The following is a 22,295-nucleotide window of genomic DNA, read 5'->3' as shown; positions in this document are numbered from 1 at the left end:
AATAATGTATAAGTTGAAAAAAATGGGAGTTGAAAGTAAGCATTTGCTCTGGTAACTGAATGGAAAATTGTGGACTATCTATTCTTTGAAGCTGATTTCTTACAGTTTATTGTACTCTTATCCAGGAAGAGATATCTGAATACACTACTACAAATGATCTTTGACTGAGATACCCCATTATATTTTACTTTATTCAGTTTTTTCTACATTGTAGAAGTATGTAACTTTATAAAACACATAGAATTACCCATTAAATTCTCAGACCTAACTAACTTTTTATCTGGACAAGAGTATATTCATAATGGATATTAAGAAATGTTTCTTAAATTGGTTGAAATTGAAAAGATATTGGAAAATTTACTCTTATGTTTTAATTTTAATTTAATTTTAGAAAGCAAATACTTCTGTAATAAGTATTCATCATGGTTATACAAACAGAACTAGTTCACAAACTACATTTCATATTTTTAATATTTTTATAGATTATAAAATAATAACTAATACATATAGTAAACTAAAAGGTCTAAGCATGTTATAATTAACTTTAATGTGTCAACTGGGCTATATTTTTATTTTTTTAAATATTTTTAAGTTGTAGATGGACACAATACCTTTATTTATTTTTATGTGGTGCTAAGGATGGAACCCAGTGCCTCACAAAACTGGGTTATATATTTAATCAAACATTATTCTCAATGTGTCTGTGGGGATGTTTGTAGATGACATTTACCTTTGAATTGGTAAACTGAATAAAACAGATTGCCCTCCCAATGTGAGAGCATCACCCAGTCAACTGAAGACCTAACAAACAAAAAATGCTTATAGAGAAGGAACTCATTCTGTCTTACTACTTGAGTCAGGACACTGGTCTTTTTTGGCCTTTGACCTTGAACTGTCACATTGGCTTTTCTTGGGTCTTGAAATTGCTAGCTTTTGGACTAGCACTTTTGCCACTGGCTCTGCTGGTTCTCAGGCCTTCAGACTTAGACTGGAAAATGACCTATCAGCTCTCCAGCGTACTGACTGCAGATCTTTTGACTTTTCTGTCTCTGTAATCATGTGGGCCAAGAGATAATTAATCATTCCCCCACACACTGCACATGCTATATTGGTTCTGTTTCTCTGGAGAACCTTAAATAGAAAGCATTTATTCTATTCTCACAGCAACCTTATAAAGTAGGTGCTATTATGTCTCTCCATCTTAACAAGTAGAAAAACCACAGGCACAGAGATGTTGAATAACTTGCAAGTTGGTACCCAGAAAATCTGGCCTAGAATCTGTGTTGAAGATCACTCTGATAGTCTGTCACTCATAAAATTAATACCTATTCATAAGAAAATTTAGATTCCCAAGGAAAGAGGGTAAAGGCTGATCACCATAACACAAATGTGGCAGATGTCATTGGTTCCCTTTCCATAGCTGGTCCTTCTCTACTCCTGCTGTTAAAAACTTATTTGGTCTAGGTATCAAAAGATAGTCAAGCACTCAGGGGAGATGGATATCTCCCTTGAACTTTGGAGGCTGTACTGAAATGGGTAAAAACTAATCCTGGTAAATCCATTCCCTCTTAACCAATGATTACCTTAGTGGTAAATGTGTTTTGGCTAGTAATATGAAAAGGAAAGATGGCAAAGGCTTGGAGAAGATTTTACTCTTTGAAAGAAGGGAGACAATTGGAGAAGAGGAAAGTCCTTCTTTTCTGTTATGGAAGATATTATAAGAGGATGTACATCTTGAGATCAGAAAGGCACATCAGAGGATGGCAGAGAAGCAGATACAGTACTGAGGTGCTGAGGTCACCAATACCAAACCCGTCTTCTTCCTTCTTATGATGTGAAACAAAATGTACAAAATAGGAATAATAATAATAATAGGATCTACCTCATTAACTTGCTATGAAGATTAAAAAGTATATATCTGTTCAAATTTTATGAGTTTATTACATCTTTTTTAAGATAAAACATTTGGAAAACAAATATATTGCAAATAACTTGTATTCAGAATATACAAAGAACTCTTAAAATTCAATAATAAGTAACCACCTAGCCTTTTTTCTAAGTGGAAAAAAAATCTGAGCCTTTTCACTAAAAAAGAAAAACAGGTAACAAATAATCATATAAAAATGTTCAATATTATTTGCTATCAGAGAATTGCAACTCAACACAAGATAAAATTTTGTCTCTACATACTTTTAGAATGACTGCAATCCAAAAAGATGCAGAGCAACAGAAACTCTTTTTAAAAAATATTTTTTAAAATTGTTTCTTTTTAGAAGTACATGACAGTAGGGTATATTTTGACATATTATACATACATGGAATATAACTTCCCATTCTTGTGGTTGTACATGATGTGGAGTTACATGGCTGGTATATTCATAGGAAAGTTATGCCATATTCATTCTACTGTCTTTCCTGTTCCTATCTCCCCTCCCTTCCCTGCATTCCTCTTGTCTAGTTCACTGAATGCTAAGAGCCACAGCCAAGTAATATGATGCATGGCATTTTTGGTTGAAAGGTGACGCCAGCTAGCCATTGAGATGATATGATTATGTTAAGATTTGCATTCATATGGATATTGAACTCCTGCTGTTCACCTTGGGCCTGCTACAGACTCCTGGAGAGTTCCCATTGGTTGGGGAAGTGCAGTAGGAGGGAATTCCTGGGGCAGGAACTTCCTCTGCGAGGGTCGATAGGGATTGTTCCCGGGGGCGTAAGGGCATTGGCGGCATTTTCAAATAATAAAGTTTGTTCCTGCTTGAGTGGCTCGTGATTTTGTGTCTAGCCAGACTGCGGCAACTGAACTTCTATTCTTCCCCTCTGGCCTTTGTTGTATGTTAGCATCCACATATCAGAGAAAACAGTCAAACTTTGTGTTTGGGGAACTGGCTTATTTCTCTTAGAATGACAGACTATAGAGCCATCCATTTACCAGCAAATGTCATAAAGTCATTCTTTTCTATGGCTGAGTAACACTCCATTGTGTATACATACATTTTCTTTATCTATTCAACTTGAAGGGCACCTAGGCTGATTCCATAGCTTAGCAATTGTGAATTGAGCTGCTATAAACATTGATATGACTGCATCACTGTAGTATGCTGATTTAAAGTTCTTTGGGTATATACCAAGGAATGGGATGACTGGGTCAAATAGTGATTCCATTCCAAGTTTTCTGAGGACTCTCCATACTGCTTTCCAGAGTAGTTGCACCAATTTGCAGTCCTATCAGCAATGTATGAGTGTACCTTTTCCCCGACATACTCATCAGCATTTATTGTTACTTATTTTTTGACAATTGCCATTCTGACTGGAGTGAGATGAAATCTCAGAGTAGTTTAAATTTGCATTTCTCTAATTTCTAGAGATGTTAAATATTTTTTCATATACTTGTTGTTTATTCATATTTCTTCTTCTGTAAAGAGTCTATTCAGTTCCTTTGCCCATTTATTGACTGGGTTATTGGAAAAAGCATATTTTATAAACATAATTAGTTGATACTTTTCCCATGTCATCAAGAGTTCTGTGACCATCATTTTAAATGAGCTATTGTTTACACAAATATGATTATTTTTGAAGGAACTATTATTTATCCAAAAGAAACCTACTAGATTGATAGATCAAAAATGAAATGTCATTTTTGTTCTACCTTGTGCCATTTAAATACTGGTATTCAGTATTTTCTTCAATATTTATTTTCTAACTATCCATTCATTTTCATTTTCTTTAGGAGTACATGTTTACAACCAAGCTACATTTCACTGTTATACTTCCCTTAGACATGAGAGCCATTATATCTTTTAAAACTATGTTTTCAAAATAATAAACTAAAAGTCTATGAGCCCTAAATTAGCAGGCAAGCTTTTCTTTAGCATATGCTAGGGATTACTAGACACTCATGAAAAAGTCTTGTGATGCCATAACAACACCTAACTTTAAGTAAGCATTTGAAAACTTGGAGGCAGTATTTAACTCTGTTTTTATTCTTGATATGCTAAGCCTGGCAACATGTGTGCACCACTCTTGCCTTACAACCTTTGGACCCCAGGAGATTTAGAAGAGAATTTTGCTGTCTCTCACAGAAACCACAGAATATCTGCAAGCATCTGGGACTCACTCTGTTTAAAGACAAAGATCCTCTTGGTGGGTTTTTATAGTTTCATTTTCAACTAAAAAGCCTGTTAAATAGGCTTTCAGATTTGATAAAAAGAATATCTTTACAAGTGGCCAGGGAGGGAAGACTACTGGGATAAAGGACAATCCAAAATGGCCACTCCTCTGAGTGGTGCTCTTTCATGGTTGTGGGTTCAGGAGAGCTCTGTCTGTTCTTCTTCAAAGTGGCCAACTTATAATGCCTTTATTTTGAAAATTATGGTTAGAATTTCAAGATTAATTTATCAGTTGAAGACAGCTACTTACTTTTTTTAAAATGTAGGGTTTCTCTTTAATACACATTTCCAGCTTTCACACTAATTCCCCTGTTTTAACCAAAGCCACAAAGATGAGCACTGAAGATTTCCACATATGATTTTACTTAGCAGGTTTCAGAACTCTTATTAGATCAGTGCCAAGAATAGTGATATTAAATAATAACTCCAGAGTACCAGATGCACTGGAAAATGATATCTTACCCATGATTAAAAGTATGTGTATAAAGATGCAAATATACATACATTTGGGCTTTTAGAGTGGTGAAGGTTTATTCAATGAAGGCCTGGGAAACACAGAAGCAATGTGTACATGAGTAGTCATATAATGTATAAAGGTCCTGGGAAATTTTATATGTGGTCAATTTTGATTCAGTTGTGGGAAATGAGAGGACTATAGGAAAGGCAGAGTACAGATAACAAAACATCAATGTTAAAAAGAGCTTTAGCCAACTCTCCATTATCCAGGGGCATATTAATGTGGTTAAGGTACATGCACTCACCTCACTACATGAGTCTTGGTAATTAGGCAGCTGCAGTTTATTGCAAATTTCCAGGCCCAGGTGGAACAGAAGGAAAGAAGCCAAGATGTGAGGGAGGCAAATATCCATGGAGCTCTTCTGAAGCTTGATTCCTTCCTTCCTCCCTCATCTCTCTATCTGAGGAAATCCTATGTCTCTCATGTACTTTAACTAGACCTAATCTGGATGCTAAACTACCCTGACAATAAAAATTAAATCCAATTGGAAAAGACATTTAAAAATTTTTGCTTGTTTGTGTGTGAATGAGAAGGAAGAAGGAGGAGAGAGGTAAAATTTTGTGAGAAGTTTTTAGAAATGTGTTTTTTAATTGACCAACTACTTTGACATTTGATGTACTGTTGCATTGTGTAATATCTGTGTAGAAACATCATATTAATTTATCCCTGAAACTTAATATGATTCCTTAAAAATACAGATCTATGCAAGAATGAGGTGCTACTGTAGGTTAACACCAAAAAGTCCAACTAGAGTTACTCAGGCCTGAGAATATATTTCATTATAATAATTTTAATTGAAGTTAACTGGACTATGAGTGAGTTGGGCACATTGTAAGTACTCTGTATACATAAACTCATTTAATGCTCACACTAACTTCCTAAGGAAGCCACAATTACTATCCTTATTTTATAGATAAAGAAACTGCTTCAAAAAAGGTGAAATGATTTCCTTAAGATCACACAGTCAGCAAGGGGATACAGATGGGTTACCTAGGATCTTAATTGCTAGGATATAACATTAAAACCATTTCTTGGCACCATTTCACTAATTAGTAAATGTTCTAGCAATCACATGGAGAAGAACTGAAGAAACTGTGGTCCCTGGATCAGCAGAATCTGCCATCACTGGGAACATGTTAGAAATACAGATGATCAGGCCACTCCTAAGATCTACTGGATCTGAAACTCTGGGGGAGGGATCCAGCAATCTGTGTTTTTTTTTTTATTGGTTGTTCAAAACATTACAAAAAAGCTCTTGACATATCATATTTCATACATTAGATTCAAGTGGGTTATGAACTCCCATTTTTAACCCAAATACAGATTGCAGAATCACATTGGATCTGTGTTTTGATAAGCCCTCCAGGGATTCTTATGCGCAGCTGAGAGAGAGAGAAGCCTGGGCCTAGAGACAAAGAAAACATGCTAGCCCCCTTCACAGTTTGAAAGACCTGAATATAGAGGAAAGGTGAGTTGTCCTTATTACAAGGTGTTGTGTCTTGGCTGTATACACCTCACAGTTCTGAACAATGCTGAAAGCTTGTGGAATGGTGAAAGGTTTTGGTAAAATTTGGGAAGAACTTTCTAACAGTTGGTAGAAATCAACAACAGAAAGGGCTGTGGATGAGGAGAAGGACTCTCATCTGAATTCTTCAAACAGAGGCTAAGTGATCATTTCTCAGACATGCTAGTGATGCTGGTAAATGAGAAGGTAGATGAGGCATTTCCAAAAGAGCACAAGTGGCAGAATCTGAACCCCAGTTGTATTTGTTGAGCAGGTCTTTACTGAGTGAACACCAAGTAAGAGGACTCTAGGACTGGTGGCAGTCAGGGGCACTTCCAGCTCTTTCAACTAGCTCAAAGCTCACACTAGTAGGTTGGTCTCCCATGAATCCTTCAATAAGATCCATAAGATTCATTTATCCCATCTTTGTGTCATTTTTTTTATGATATATCATCTGCTTGGGTTGTTCTTTCTTAATCTAAATTCTAATATTTCCCAAGTTCTAGCTTAGTAAAAAGTTCTTACTTAGTAAAACCTCTGCTTACTCTCAATTCTATACATGGCTAGATTTACATACATTTGCAATTTTAGAGCAAAGATTGTGTCACATACTTGGTGTCTTCTACTTTACTCTGTTTCACATCTTAAGAACAGTAGGTGACCAATACATACTCTGAGGAATGATATCTAATCGAGAAGAGTCTTCCACACTTCTTCTCTGCTATAGTTCTCTTTTCATTTCTGTTGCTCATGCTAATGGGAATATGAAGCCCTCTCTCTGATTAGGTGCAGACCAAGAATGTACATGGTTCGGGGCCTACTATTCCTCTCTCGCCAGTTGCTTCCTGCTTGTTTTTGGCACAGGGCAGCAGAAGAACTCCTGCTGCTTGATAAGAGGAGCTCCCCTTTCCAGGGCCCAGTACTGTTTCTATCATGTCCTAGTTCACATACGCTCTGGCTTGACTGCTAGAATCCAGATGCAGATGTATATGTGAAAACTCTTATGACAAATCCAGTTATTATGTGTGTGGTGAAGCCAGTTTTCAGATTTTAATACTTCCTTTTTTTTTCCTTTCTACTCTTGTCATATGCTCCAAGCTTGAAAAACATCTTTTAGAAACCACATTTTCACATCTTAAGAACACAAAAAAAGTGTCAGATACTTTTTTCCCTTCACAGTCTTAGAACTTCAAAAACAGCCAAAAGGAAGTTTTATAAAATACGTAAAAATATGTGCTGAGAGCTGAGGTTTTATATGCCAAGAGTTAGGCTGCAGTGAATTTTTACTGCAGTTAATATTAACTTCTCGAAGAGAAAAGCTTGCTGGAGACCCAGGCTTACTCTGTCACGGGACAATATCACAACACTTTCACACAGCTTCTTCTCACATGCTGCAGAACCAACTCCTGGTTATCCACTGGTGGATTATCTAGGGTCCCCACCACCCCTTGCTTCACTTCCATTTCAGTAAAGGCCTTTGGCTATTTCACAGCTCATTAGCACCTCCACCAGAAGGTAGGTGGTGACAGGGAGAAGAGGTGAAACTAAAATCAGTAAATTTTACTGCTCGTTAGCAGCTCTTGTAAAAGATGTGGGACAAGGGGTTTGATACCATCATCATCATCATCATGCTCATCAACGAGCATTTATTAGGTGCCCATATGCATGGTTGTAGTAGGCCTAACCACTGTGATATTTTCATTATAAATTATTTACATTTATTTTAAGTTTCATCTCTACTACATCAAATATACGAGATGTCTAGGACATGAATACAAAGAACTTACCTGTTTTTGCACTCCATTGAGTTGCTGAACCTTGATTATGAGTGATGCAGTTCGACCCTTGTACTGAATTGTTCTAATAAACGTCCCAGCGTGGTCCACACTGAAGGGTTCTGACCAACGCCAATTGCCCCAACCTTCAATACAGATGTGCAACAGCTGGAGAGAAAAACAATAATCGTCACAATGCCAAATGTGCCAAGAAAAATCTAGTCCTAAAATGAATGTCTCATTGCTGGAAAACCTTTCTATTTCTAATATCTAGCATCTGTTTTCTTTCTAACCTGCATTATTCATCCATTTCCAGCTTATTCCACCAGGCTAAGAATAGAAAATATGCCACATAGAGTCAATGTAGTTTTCCAGATCACATTTTAAACCTTCTTAAAAATAATGGTCCTATCACACGGTAAAAGGCCTGTTGAATATCTGAGAAAAGACCCATTTCATTCATTTTGGAGGACAAGAAGGTTTAAATATGAGATCAAAGAGCCTTGTCTTAACTGATAGTTTTTTTGTTTTTTTTTTTTTTTTTTTTTGGTACTGGGCATTGAACCCAGGGACACTTTGCTATAGAGCTACATCCCAAGTCCTTTATATTTGTTATTATTTTTTATTTTGAGTCAGGGTCTCACTACGTTGTTTGGCTGGCCTTGAACTTGAACTCAGACTCCCATGTCACCGGGATTATAGGTTGGGTATTTACCACCATTGTCCAGCAGTTTATTCCTTCTTATAGTTAGGTAGTAATAAAAGCTAAGTTTGGCTTGTGGCATTTTATTATTATTATTTGGGCACTTGAGGGTAAACTTATTTTTTCCCTCTAATCTTACAGAAGAGTATGGGTTTTGTACACAAAGGTTATATCAGGGTTAGGGTGTTAACAGTGGGTAGAGGCCACAGGGACATTCAAGCCAATAGGAAGTCTTTTCCTCAGCAAGTCTGCCAAGGCCTGCCAGATCTTTCTATGCCAAGTTTGGAGGAAATCACAAGCCTTTCAAGGCTGTCATTTCTCTGATCAAATAACTTTGACGTCTTGGAATGTCATTTCTTATGGTCCTGCTATCTGTCTTCTGGAAACATCCCCTTTCTGTAGTGACATGGAATATGCCTGTAGTAATCTGAGATGGGTATATAACAGGGGATACCCAAGGAGATAGGATGTTGAAATGGAATGGTAAGATGTTTGTGGAGACTCTGGTTGGTCCCAGTTCTTCTGCTGTGTCTGCTGCTACTGAAGGGGCACAGAACCAGAGGGAGCCAGTCCAGTGGGCCTGGAGCAGATGCATGGCATTATTTTTTATCCTAAATTACTGTTCCTTATTTTTTTATTTTGATAAAGAACAAAATAGCAATTTGAAGATTTTGTTCATTTAATATACTCTCCTTATGAGATCACAATATCAAGTTAGAAATACCTTCAGTATTTTGATGTAAGAGAAAAATCTTTGTTCTATTTTTTTGCAGTATTTATTTACTGTAACTTTTACAAACTGACTCTCTTGATTCATATTTTAACTTATTCATATATTTTGCCACTTTCGGTACTATCTGGATTTCTTCTGTAGTTATTTAATTTTCCTATTTTGACCCATTAAATACAGCTAAGGAAATCAGTTTATGTGGGCATTCCAAAGTAATAATAATTATTAGTACTTCTTTAGGACACATTTATATGAAAATAACAATGTTCTATCTGTTTTTAAGTCACCCAGTATCATTGGTCATCCAACATGCGTTTTTATGGATGACTAAGGTGGGGTCCTACCATGAACAAAGTATTTTAAAAAACATAACTTATTACCCTGTCTTTAATATATGGCCCCACTCTGGTTCTTTCTCCACACAACTGCCAGTGATTCTATGAAATCAAAAGCCTACCAGTGAGATGACTTCTAAAAAGGAAGGCTAATAGCTAAGAAGAAGAAGAAGGAGGGAAAAAAAATAAACTAAAAACCTAGACAGCAAATACCTTCATGGGGAAATAGGGTCTTACATACTCTTTCCAACATAAAAGTACTAGAATATCTTTGATGTTTAAATATAAGTTTCAGGGAAGAAAAAGAAAAACAATAGCAGTATTTGGAACTGGGTCAGTTTTTTTTTTTTTTATAGCAGCAATTGGGAATTAAGCTCAGGGCACATACAAAACTAAAAGAAACAAGAAAGTTGTTTTCTTTGGAGAGACTAGTAGCTGGAAACGACAAAAAAAAATAATGAGGCAAGGTACTTAAGGTCAAGTTCAGCTATATTTTTCCTGAACATTCCATAGACTCTAGAGATAGCTTTAATATACACTGTAATTTTAATTGAGGACTGTTCACAATTGTATGTGAGCTCAATGTAAGATAGCTGCTTTCTCTGTGTACCCAGCTTTTAATAACTGAATGTCACAAAGGAGTATGCTGTCAGGTTTTTGCCTGGCAGTATTTGTTCTCAGAATGTGGGAATAGATTATTTTTTTATAGAATTATAAACTTTTGATCCATTTGGATTTAGTTCGCAAAGAAAAGTTAAGTGGTAGAAAAACTTTTATAACACTTCTTCTCATATGTATCATCAATTGAATATATGTGAAGTTTGGTCATTTGTTAAAAAAATACTTAAATATTCAGTAGTAATTTGATGTATATAACTTATTAGGAAAGGAATTACATTCTTAAGAGAGAAATCTGCACAAAGAAATTGAGGACGCTCAGGAGTACTACATTCCTCCTTCTCAGGGTGTAATTAACCCCATGCTTGGGAGCCTGTGGCCCTGAGTTTGGGCACTGGATGGCAGTGCTCAGATACTCACAGACATCAAGTCAGGGTGGGAGGTGGTATTCTTGCTAGACCCACTGACTCACTTTTCCTGCTAGAGTACTAAAAAAAAATCTCCATTTAATAACAAATACTCATGTATCTATTTTCATTTCTATACAGAGGGAAATGTAAAATCAGGTACAAAAATGTTAAATTTGTGTTAGACCATTTGATTTTAATGAGATCCCCCCTCCCCATTCATCCAATATATTTTCACTATGTAGGTACTGAATGGAAGGTACTATGCTAGGCCCTACAGGGAAAATAAGAAGGAAGAGATGTGTTCTTTGTCTCACAAGGCACTTTTGATCTTACAGGGAAAATAAGACAAGGCAAATAATAAACAGGAAGCAGTGGGAGAGGAGCATAGCCCTAGAGTAGTCCAGAAGAGGGAGGGCCTGCTTCAGGGTTTTGTGACTGAGAAAGCTTCATCATTAGCTGGGGCTCACCTTGGGTAGGATTTCAACCCACAAAGATGACAGCGGGCTCCTAGGCCAAAGAGACAATATGAAAACGAAAAGAAGAAACCATGTTTAGGGCAAATTCAATAGCCTTAATTGGCTGGATAAATGGAAATGTGGAAAAAAAGAGTGGGGGATAGGGTCAGATAGGTAGATCTGGCTGGTAATTCAGGAATTTGAGGGCAGTCAACGAAGCCTTCAGTTTAGTGAACAATGTACTACCAGAAGAGTAACTGCGGTATGTGGAGGAAGAAAAATTACAAAAGTAGGATGATAGCAGTGTGGGGAAGGGGAAGGCAATAGGCTTTTTCCTCTTGCCTGGATACTGAGAAATTTTTATGTTCTCTTATCAACTTGGAAATTTTCTCTCACTTTTTATTTTATTTTATTTTTTAGTTTTCTCACCTCTTTAATTTTCCATAAAGCATCAATATTATACTGTCATATATGCATATGTATGTGTATTATATATGTATTTGCTTTTTTTAAAAAAAGAGCTCTTCTTAGTCTCTTGTGTCCAATATAGGCACCAAAAATGTATTTAGAAATTAAATAAAGGCCACAAGTACTTCCCAAGGAAGATTATTAAAAAAGAAAAATCCTTTCTTTCTCTCATGTCATATAGCTAGCTTTCAATGCACGCCAGCTAATGAAAAGGTATCACCCATGATGACAGGAAGACTGAACTGTTCCCTCTTTGGGTGGTAGCTGAATTTCTATTAGCAGTCCTAGTAAAATATTTAATTCCTCATTTGTTCTAAGCAAGTCTTTTCTTCAGCTTTCTCCCATTAGAATATGAAGACTCTCCCATTAGAATATGAAGACTTGGAGATTCTGAATAGCATGGTTCTGGGTGGGAATCAGTCATTTTAAATCATGTGTTGGCTATGCAGAGAGGGAAAGATATGCGACAATAGCAGGGAAGGAGGAGAAAAGAAATGTAGGTTCATTGGGAGCACTAGAAGACAGCAAGCCTTTTAACGGTGTTGCCAGTATCTCACTAAGGCCCAGGCTGCCACCATGGTAAGAGAAACACTGGCAGCAGCACCATAGCTATGGGAATACCACTTGGCTCCCCTTCAGCTCCACGTCCTATAGGTCCATTCCGTACCTGTAACCTGTGCTGCACTCTCAATGACACAGCATAGCCTGAGTTACCACACAGGGCTACCACATCCTGGTGCAGCAGGTTCTTTAGGTCTTGACCATGTACGCAGAGGATCTATCACCCACCCTCCAGGAGCCGCCCATCCAGGGCCGCAGCCCCATTCTCTTTGATGAGGCTGAGGTAGATGCCACTGTCTTTAGAGACATGCTGCTGATCTGTCCCACCCACGATGTTGAAGCCCAGCCCTGAGAGTCCTCCCATAAGATCAATCTCTTCCTTGGTGACCAAATAATCCTCTCTTCCGTTCATGTTCTGCTGCTCGCCTGCTTCCTCCTTAGGTCAGATGGCGCTGTGCACAGGTGAAGGTGAATCAGTCTCAGCGTGGTGTCCCAAGCACAGTCCTTTCGGTTTCTGAAGCATGCTGCCCGGGCCAGGGCACAGGGAATGCAGGGAATCCTGGCTCTCGCCTTCTTTTACCTCTTTTATTTCTCTTAAAGATGCACTTCCTCCACCACCTTTCCAAAAAATCTAGTTTTTTCATTCTTTTTGGTCCATTTAGCTAGTATGTAATATTTTCCACTGGGTGTGTGTGTGTGTCAAACAGAAGCCACAGGCCACAATTGTTGTGAGGTCCCAATGGGCTATGTTTTCTGTTTTTTAGCAGACCCCCCAGAATTACACTGGCATTTAGACTATATTCATAATTTTACTACTGAAGACCTCAGATAGGAGCATATATAGCTTTCAGTTCTTCTTTTTTTTCCCCCTGTACAAGCTAAAACTTAGAAGTAGTCATCAGGGAGGACCACACACTGTGATGTCCAAAAGAGGAATTCCTGAATCAATATTCAGAAAAAAAATAAAAATAAGATAAAACCTCGGAAAATAGAATACACCAAAAAAGAGAAAGAGCAAGATTAGGCAAAAGTTTTATATTACATTTTGAAATACAAATGATAAAAGTACCAAATATTTTCCATGAATTTATGTATTTCATTATTCATTTAAAAACTGTTATCGAGACTTTTTGTACCTCAATAACAGCAAACTAAATTTTGTCTTTGGACTTCTTTGTGGTATTCTTTTGCATTTTCTGGTTGTTTATCCCAAGTGATATGTAGAGATACTGAAAATCTAAATAACTTCAAAAAATTTCCTGTTTCATTGTGTTCATCATAGAAATTTTAGGAATTATAAAAATTATCATGAAATCCAAGGGGAAATAAGCTATTGAGTATACATTCATTTATTTATATATTATAATATACAAATATCTGGAAATGTTGTCTATATTAATACATTAAAACTTAGGTACCAAGCATTTGTTAGACTTTAAAACTCATCACTTTATGAGTCTAATGCACACTGGGAACTCAGTAAAATTAAATAAATAAATGAACAAAGCTTAATTAACATAGCCAAAAGTAAGCATCCAAAAATTTTAATGGTGACATTTATATATAAAAATATCATAAAGTGAGCATTAAATTAAAATATTTAGAAAAGTTGATATGTTCTGCATGGATATTAAATGAAACCACAAGTCAATGTGATCCCTCAGATCCACAAATCAGATATTATGAATGTTGATATTAAGATATCAAGTATACCCCAAATAATAAAACAGATGACCTTCATGAGTGAAAATTAAATTTAAATATATTTTAAAATTTTTATGCAAAATATTATCTGGAAAGCAAATTAAACAGATCAAAGTTAAATTGCTTATTTCAAATGAATGAGTCTAAGTGGAACTGATAGTACATTTCACACTGCTAAGTTAGTGTAAAATTGAAATATGTTGCTCATTGTGGCTTTTTCAAAGGCAGTTGGATTTCAGGACATTAAGGGTATCTGAAATAATGCTAAGAACCGAGTAGAAAAATTTCTAGATGATGGCTCATGCTTAATGTCATCATGACTCAATACTAAAACTCTTTGGACCCAACATATATCCATTCATATTTATAGAACACAATCTGCCATCTAAAATAAAGATTAGGTAAAAATAAATAAAACAGAATTGCTTGGATTCTTTGTTATGGTTTATTTTGGTAGAAGAAAGGAAAAAAGAAAGCAAGTTAAATATGAAAGTCTTTCCAAAGCAAATTTGCAGGAAGTGACAGACACTATTATGATGCAAGTACTGGGCTGTTTGCTTTCTAAAGAAATATGAATATGTGTAAGTTTCTCTTCCAGACTGAATTCACTGAAGGCCACAAATACTATGCAAGCAGCTTGAAGCAACCTCTTTAAAAAGGTTAACATACAAAAGGCTGGAATAAAAATTGCAATGGGAGGGTAATACTTACATGAAAAATCTTAGTTTCATAAGACTCATCAATTCTAAGAAAGAATTTATCCCCAGGTGATAATATAAATATGTGTAAAGATTTATCTAGATGTGTGTTTATTCCAGAAGATATTATTTGTTAGCACTAAAAATTGATTAAAAATACAGTAAAAATAACAACATCTATCATTTATTAAAACTTTCTATGTGCTTGGCTAAGTGCTTTTTATACACTATTTTATTAATCCTTATAACAATTTTGTAGGGTAGGTACTTTTTTTCCACTTTTTAAAAAAATATTTAATTTTTAGTTTTAGGTGGACACAACATCTTTATTTTATTCTTTTTATGTGGTGCTGAGGGTAGAATCCAGTGCCTCACGTGTGCCAGGTGAGTGCGCTACCACTTGATCCACATCCCCAGCCCTTTTTTTCACTTTTAGAGATTAAAAAAAGCTAAGGTATACAGAGGCTAAGTGACATCTTCAGGGTTGCAGTGCTGGGGAGGGACAAATATGGGATTTCAACATGTACTAACTTATAGCTTCTATTCTTAATCATACTTACACTGTAGTCCTCTCAAACTACTGACAAAATTCACAGCATGAAAAAAAAAATGCTAACACTCTGTTAACAGTAGATTAACTGAAAAAAACTACAAAAAGATATGTACTGTCATGTATATCCAGAAAGAACAACAACAAGTTTGGTATGTGTGTGTGTGTGTGTGTGTGTGTATGCGTGTGTATGGATTGTGGAGTTATATATTTTAAAAAATTTTTTTAGTTATAGGTGGACACAATCTCTTTATTTCATTTTTATGTGGTGCTTAGGATCTAACCCAGTGCCTCACTATGCTGGGTTGCTGAGGGCCATTGCCAAGTAGGAATGACGCATCGAAATTTCCTTGCCAGCGTACCCCATGTTAAACGGACTTGCCTTGGAATTTCGCTGTTGACATTGCATGTAAGGTGACCTTGCTCAAGGATCAGGGCGGATCCGGGTTTAGAGCTGATCAGGTTTGAGGAAGTATCCCGGTCCTTGGGTTTAGGGCGTTCCCGGTTTAAGACAAGTTTAAGGCGTTCCGGGTTTAAGACAATATGGGTTTTAGGGAAGTTGGAGGTTGAAGATTATTGCTGCTGGAAATAGGGCGTTCCTGCTACCTGAGCTCCCGTTGAGTTCTCGTGAGATTCAGAAAGTATATTGGAAAAAAAAGCCTCGTGGAGTAGGTGAATTGGGCGGCAGCAGAACTGGGATTTCCCCAGAACGTGTGTAGAGGCCGGTGTGAGTTCGGGAATAAAGAATTGCTGTTTGAATCTACAAAGCTGTGTGGTGGCTCGTGATTCTGTGCCCAGCCAAGACTGCGGCACTGGGTGAGCACTCTACCACTAAGCCATAACCTCAGCCCTTTGAGTTTCCTTTTTTCGTGCGTTTTGTGTAATTTCCAAATTTTAGACTGAATTTAATTATTGTTTTCAGATAAAATTAATGTTAAAATAAAAAAATCTAATAGCACATAGAGCTTGCATTTTGAGTAAGAAATTATACATTTCTATTTTAAAACCCTATATTCAGTCTCTTGAATGAAGTTTTCCATGTGTCCTAGTCAAAGTCATTTGCACTCTTGGCACTTTGCTAAGAGGGTGACTGAATCCTTATTTTATCTCCAGAGCCTCCATAGTTCTTAGCACAGGGTCTGGTTTGCTAAATTACTTTATTATATAATCACAAGATTCTTAGAGTAGTTTAATGTGATGATGTGAGATTCCACCCCACCCAGAATTTTTTTTCAATTTAGCCAGTATTTTTAAGGATCTAGAGCTACTAAATATTTACCATAAGCCAATTAACTGTGTAATGAATGGTGGATACAGAAAAGAATGAGACATTTTATTTGGGTTAAAAATCCTTTCAAGATAGTGGGAGAAACAGATAGTAAACAACAAGAGTATACTGCAAAATTAGAGAGTTAAAAAAAAAGTTATAGGAATCCAGGTGTTCTGGGGAAGTTAAAAGGCTGACCAGAGGACAGATTATACTCCAAACAAGTAACATGAAAAAAGGTTGAAATGGAATGAAAGATGACAGTACTGTTATTTCTGATAAACCAAAGTAGGCAACAACCTAACTTGCCATGTGGCTACGAGGGATAGAGTGGTTCTTTCTGTACAAAATTAATGTCTCCAAAGCATATCAACTGTATTAAAAAAGCAAAGACAGTTCATAAAAGTGATAAGCTATGGCTTCAAACTAATTGTGAAAACAACTTCTGGTTTTACTTCTTGCCAATGTAATTTGGAAAATTAACTTTATATTAAAAATTCATCAGCTTCCTTTCCTCTAATAGTTTTGATCATAACCCAGGTGGAGCCACTGAATATTGATCCTAGAAATGACAAAGTCAAAATAGAACAAAATTCATTGTTCTAGAAGATCAAATCTTACTCATGGTCAGTCAAGAGGCCTGTGTGACTAGCTTATTTCACTTAACATGATATTCTCCAGTTTTATCCATTTACTGGCAAATGCCATAATTTCATTCTTCTTTATGGCTGAGTAATATTCCATTGTGTATATATACCACATTTTCTTTATCAGTTCATCTGTTGTAGGGCACCTTGGTTGGTTCCACAGCTTGCTAAGTGAAATAAGCCAGTCCCCCCAAACCAAAGGCAGACTGTTATCTCTGATATGTGGATGCTAACCCACAACAAGGGAGGGGAAGATTAGTTTACTGGATTAGACAAAGGGGAATGGCGAGAAGGGAGGAGGAATCAGAACAGGAAAGACAGTACAATGAATTGGACACAACTTTCCTATCCTTATATATGAATATACAACCAATGTAACTCCATATCATGTACAACCACAATAATGGGATCCTAATTGGAACAGGTTATACTTGTTCTACATATGTATAATATATCGAAAGACACTCTACTGTCATGCATATCTAAAAAGAATAACACAACAAAAAGGCCTGTGTGTAGACTGCTAGGGATACAGAGAAGGGAGGGCTAGGGATAGGCCCTGCCTGAGGGAGTAGTAAAGAAAGAAATGCAAAGAGGCAGGGAACTCTTAGGTCAGTAACTGCTTTTTCCCCTGGAACATCAATCACCAATCAACACCAGGACTGAAGTATGAAAGACAATTAAAGCAATGAAAACAGTATCGTTTGGCTGCTTGAAATAATGTTATTCATATACTGTATCTATATTCTCAAAGCTTTAAAATACTGCATTGTCATTTCATCATCTAGCTTAACTGTCACTGAATTTACATGGGCAAGTGAGGGTGTCAAATGTCACACATTTCTAGCAAACATTAAGGATTAATCTATGTCTCAGTATATCTGTAATCAATCCATTAGAATATTTTAAGCATTATTTTTCATAAATAACCATAAGCAAAACTCTAAGTTCAAGAATTTGTTTATGGGCTTTTTGTTCGGTCTCTGGATAAAGTTTACATACTTAGAGAAAATGAGTTTAAAAAAAAAGAGTAGGGTAAAGAGTAATGTTTTGAACAATCAATAAAAAAAAGAGTAATGGCACTTTTGTTTTATACTTATCTACAAAACAATGAGATGTTTGGTGGGGCATTCTTTCTTAAAAATCATCTAAATTTAAATGATCTCAACTAGCAGGAAGTGATTTGCTTACCAATTTTTTTTTTTTTGCAGAAAGATTAAATGAGTAAGTGGTCTCATATATTGAGAATACTTTTAATATCTTATCCATACCATTCTGAATATTTCCATCATAAATTATAAATGTGCACAGCAAAAGTATGAAATGATTTAAACAGTCTTGTTTTAAAGAGGTCATTTCAACATCATACATATTTATTATTTTCATGTTTCTAAGAAGTGTGGGTTTTCCTACAGTTAAATGGTGATTGAAAAAACCACAGCAGTGATATTAATGGCTGCCTCAGGTTCAGATTGTGTGATGGTTTATTTATCTTTGATATTACCACACTGGGTTGAAAAGTGAACTTTCAAAAAACATTGATATGTATGTATACAGAAAAAGATAACTGACATTTTTAAATGAATAAATATTGCAAATAAAAACTTTCTTTTTGTTTTTATATGGATGTATTAGCAGCCAGGAGATTCTGGTGCAGTGCAGACACACTCTTTTGACAGAATGATAGTCAATTTGGTCATCTTCCACTTCTTTAGAGGAAGAGTTTAGAGTACGTTGGATGGAAACAATACAACTAATTTAGGTGAGCTGCAAAATGGAAGCCAACAAGATAAGCAACTGCAGAAGCACTTGGACTTGGAGAAGCATTCTGTGAGTCAAGTGGTCAGGTTTTGTTTGTTTGTTTGAAACTCAATTTTGACTAAATGTAAGTATAAACAACAAGAAACTGACCCCCAAGTTTTCATTAAATTTTCTTTTAAATTGTTCTCAAATGTAACTTTCATTGTTCATCAAATCTTAGTTTAATTTAGAAGACATGCCAACACATATCCTAAGAAAAGATCAAGTGGTTTTATGTGATTTAATTTTTTTTTAGTCATTAGGGCAATTTAGACAATTATAATCGTCATCACTAATTTTTAATTAGAGAAAAAAGAAGTCAACAGATGGATATAAAAGAAATCCAAAATTCTTAGTTATTTATTTTCACTTAACTAAACTGCCTTGCCATACTAAGAAAACATTTTTGTAAAGGTTAAGTAAAGTATTTCATGGCAACTGCTGCTTCTTAGTGCCTGTATAACAAGAAACATGAGCCAGCCAAAGTTGTGCAAGTTGGTTTTCTTTCCCAGTGAGGGAATGTGGTATCGAAGACCTTGTCCTAACTCATTTTATCCCCAAGTGTAAGTCAAGCAAGTCAAACATGAACTAATGCCTGAAGGGAAGTCCCTGACTCCAAAAGTATGGATTATTTCACATTTATCTTAAAATCTGCTCTCAGAGTTCTTAAAATTCACTAACTTGGCAAGTCAGGAATTATCATGAGAAATGAAATAATTTCATAACTATGAAGTCATCCAACATTCCATGCGTCTGACACTCACTGGGCTTGGCCATGTCTTGGGCATTATTCTGACCTTTAAATAATAAGTTCCTCAATATTCTGGAAATAATTAAAAAGCATGGAAATAATTAAAAAGTGCCACTGTGTAATAGGTATGCCATTGTCTTTCAGTTAATGCTTTTGCTAAAACTCATGGTGGTAAGTATGATTAAAGACAACCACATTAGTTATGCTGAAATCTTTACAATATTCTTAATCAGTATTTCCCATTATTTAAAAATGGCAAAATACCATATTTTAATGGTGCAGTTGCATTTCCTTTCTCCAAGCACTCCGTATTAAAATTCACATTTAAAATTACTTCGGTGAAGAATCTTTATGTTTAGACATCAAAAATTCACATTTGCAGAGCACTGGCTTGTGAAAAGGTTTTGAGTGTCTTGCAAAAAGCTTAAGGAAACTCCAGTATGTTTTCTCCAAAGCTATATTTCAATATCTAAAATTTATTGCCATGGGAGGGACATGGAGACCATTAGCAGCACCAGCAGTCATTCCTCTGGGTGCTTCATAATTGAAATAATCCCCAGTCCTCCACTTTCATGCAGGTTTGTAAAAAACTCCAGAAATCAGCCCTTCGACTGGATAAAGCACCCTATCACAATCCCATCTTTGCTATTTCTTGTGAAAGATTTAAAAAGATTTAAAACAGGTCATATTGCAAACAATTTTTATAAAGACACTTTAAAATCTACAGAAAAAGAAAACTCAACGTCAAACTTCTGCCTCTAATTTAAGTAGAACAAATGTGTCTCCCAATAGAAAACGAAGAAATTCCAAATATTCTCTGTGCATTAGACACTTAATGACCTAAACTGTGAGGGCCCCATTTACTTCTACTGATGACTTCAGAAGGCGTTGTAAGCTCCCTTAGAGAAAGTGAATTTCCTGGAATCCCTCATGAAACTAAAAATACTTTGAGAAAAGCAATGGAACTGAGTCTACAGTCTACTTTTTCTGCTGGTTTGATTACTGCTTAAAACTGAAATAAAAATGCAACTGATGGCGAATGGACGGTAGTTCCGGGTACTCAAATGGAGTTAGTGTTTACAGAATATTTTGGATTAAAATCCTTGCCAGATGGTCCCAAGAAGTGTTTACCTCACTGTTGATTTTAGCTATCTTAATGTCAGCACAAAGAAAAAGAAGCTTGTTACTGCCACTGGGGAGCAAAGGCATAAAATCCTTCCTCCCCAAATGGAATTGCTAGTTGCAGACAGCTGTGCCCTATACAACAACAAGGGTGATACTGCAGACTTCTGGGAAATGATTTCCATGAGTAGGGAAAAAGACAATATGTGGCAAATTTAGTTTGCAATGACATCTACTTTAAATGCGTAATATTTAGTTATTATATTATATACTGTTCATTTATGATAAAAAATACGAATTCAGATAAAATAAACATAAAAGATTTAAACAAAAGAGTGAGAAGTTGGACATGCATGTGGGGCTGAAAGCTGGTACCATCTGAAGTAAATTGCTAATAGCAATCTGTAGCATTTTCCTATTTTATAAGATTTTGCTAGAGGCCACAGAGAGCACCAGGAGCTGTTCTCAGAAGAGTCCAAGTGCATTGAGAGGATACAGAGGTATCCATGTTGAAGTTAGTGCCTCTTTTTGTGTACGGATGTACATACTATATGATGCAAAAAATAGTGTTTGTAATTTTCTTAGTTAAAATAATTAAAATTTTAAGTCTATGTTCTTGAGAAATATTAGAAAAGGTACGAGAAAGCACAACATTTATCTATTCAGTGAACATTGAGTGCTTATTGTAAGCAAGATACAGGAATAGATTTTGTAGAAACACTGTTTTATTAAAGCCTACTCCTTTTTTCCCCTTGCATTCTCAGTAAACACCCACAACAACCTCATTTACATTCACACCATCCCCATTTTTTTCCCCTCCTGTCTCAGAGTAGGAGGAGTCTCTTGTGGTAAATTGTCAGTGGCCACAGATCTTCTTTGGCATCTCTGAGGATCTAGCTCTATTCTGTGGATCTGGCCTAACCTGTGACTTGCTCTGTCCAACAGAATGTGGCAGAATGTCAACATGTGAGTTCTGAGCCTAGGTGCGAGAGGCTATTCTATTCTTGTTCTCCTGGGATAATTTTACCAAGTGAAGATGTTGGGCTAGCTTGCTCAAGAGGTTCTTGGAGAAGAACCAAGGCACCTGGCCAACAGCTTGCCAACTACCAAGTATGACGCCCAGGCCATCTTACACCATGCAGCCCTAACTGACCTACCACCTGACTGTAGCCTCCTGAATAAGCTCAGGATAGACCAGCAAAAGAACCTCTTTAGTGCACCAGGATTTCTAGCCAACAGTCTTATAAACTGATAAATGGGTTTTAAGCCACTGAGTTTTGCGTGGCTTATTAAGCAGCAATAGATATGTGGCATGAACTGCTTCCTAGCCAAGATTAATCCTTCCTTCTGTGGACTGAATTCTTTCCTCTTCTCCCCTTGTACGGCCTTATGCCATTAACCATTTTTTTTTTCTGTTCTGCATCATCAATCTCTATGCTATTTATTTGTTCTCACATTAACATGCCTAAATTTCTTCCATGTAATGCCACCCCCCAACTTTGGCTCTGTAG

General features: G+C 36.2%; 1 protein-coding gene and 1 pseudogene across 7 annotated transcripts in view; both read right to left on the bottom strand.

Annotated features, from left to right (window-relative positions):
- The window catches only part of VPS13B (vacuolar protein sorting 13 homolog B), a 753,213-nt gene that overhangs the window by 63,200 nt on the left and 667,718 nt on the right, over positions 1 to 22,295 (bottom strand). For all 6 annotated transcript variants that reach the window (XM_081265607.1, XM_081265606.1, XM_081265609.1 and 3 more), the window contains one exon: positions 7,978 to 8,133. In XM_081265607.1, the coding sequence (XP_081121733.1) occupies positions 7,978 to 8,133 (156 nt within the window). The remainder of the gene's footprint in view (positions 1 to 7,977; positions 8,134 to 22,295) is intronic.
- Positions 12,218 to 12,657, bottom strand: LOC308633182 (synaptojanin-2-binding protein-like; annotated as a pseudogene). Its single transcript has one exon. The product of its transcript is annotated as a synaptojanin-2-binding protein-like (transcript).

This window comes from Spermophilus citellus (genome assembly GCF_964194105.1).
Source record: "Spermophilus citellus genome assembly, chromosome: 14".
In the NCBI taxonomy this organism is placed as follows: domain Eukaryota; kingdom Metazoa; phylum Chordata; class Mammalia; order Rodentia; family Sciuridae; genus Spermophilus; species Spermophilus citellus.
The sequence above is the reverse complement of the archived record's forward strand: the minus strand, read 5'-3'. Positions and strand labels throughout refer to the sequence as shown.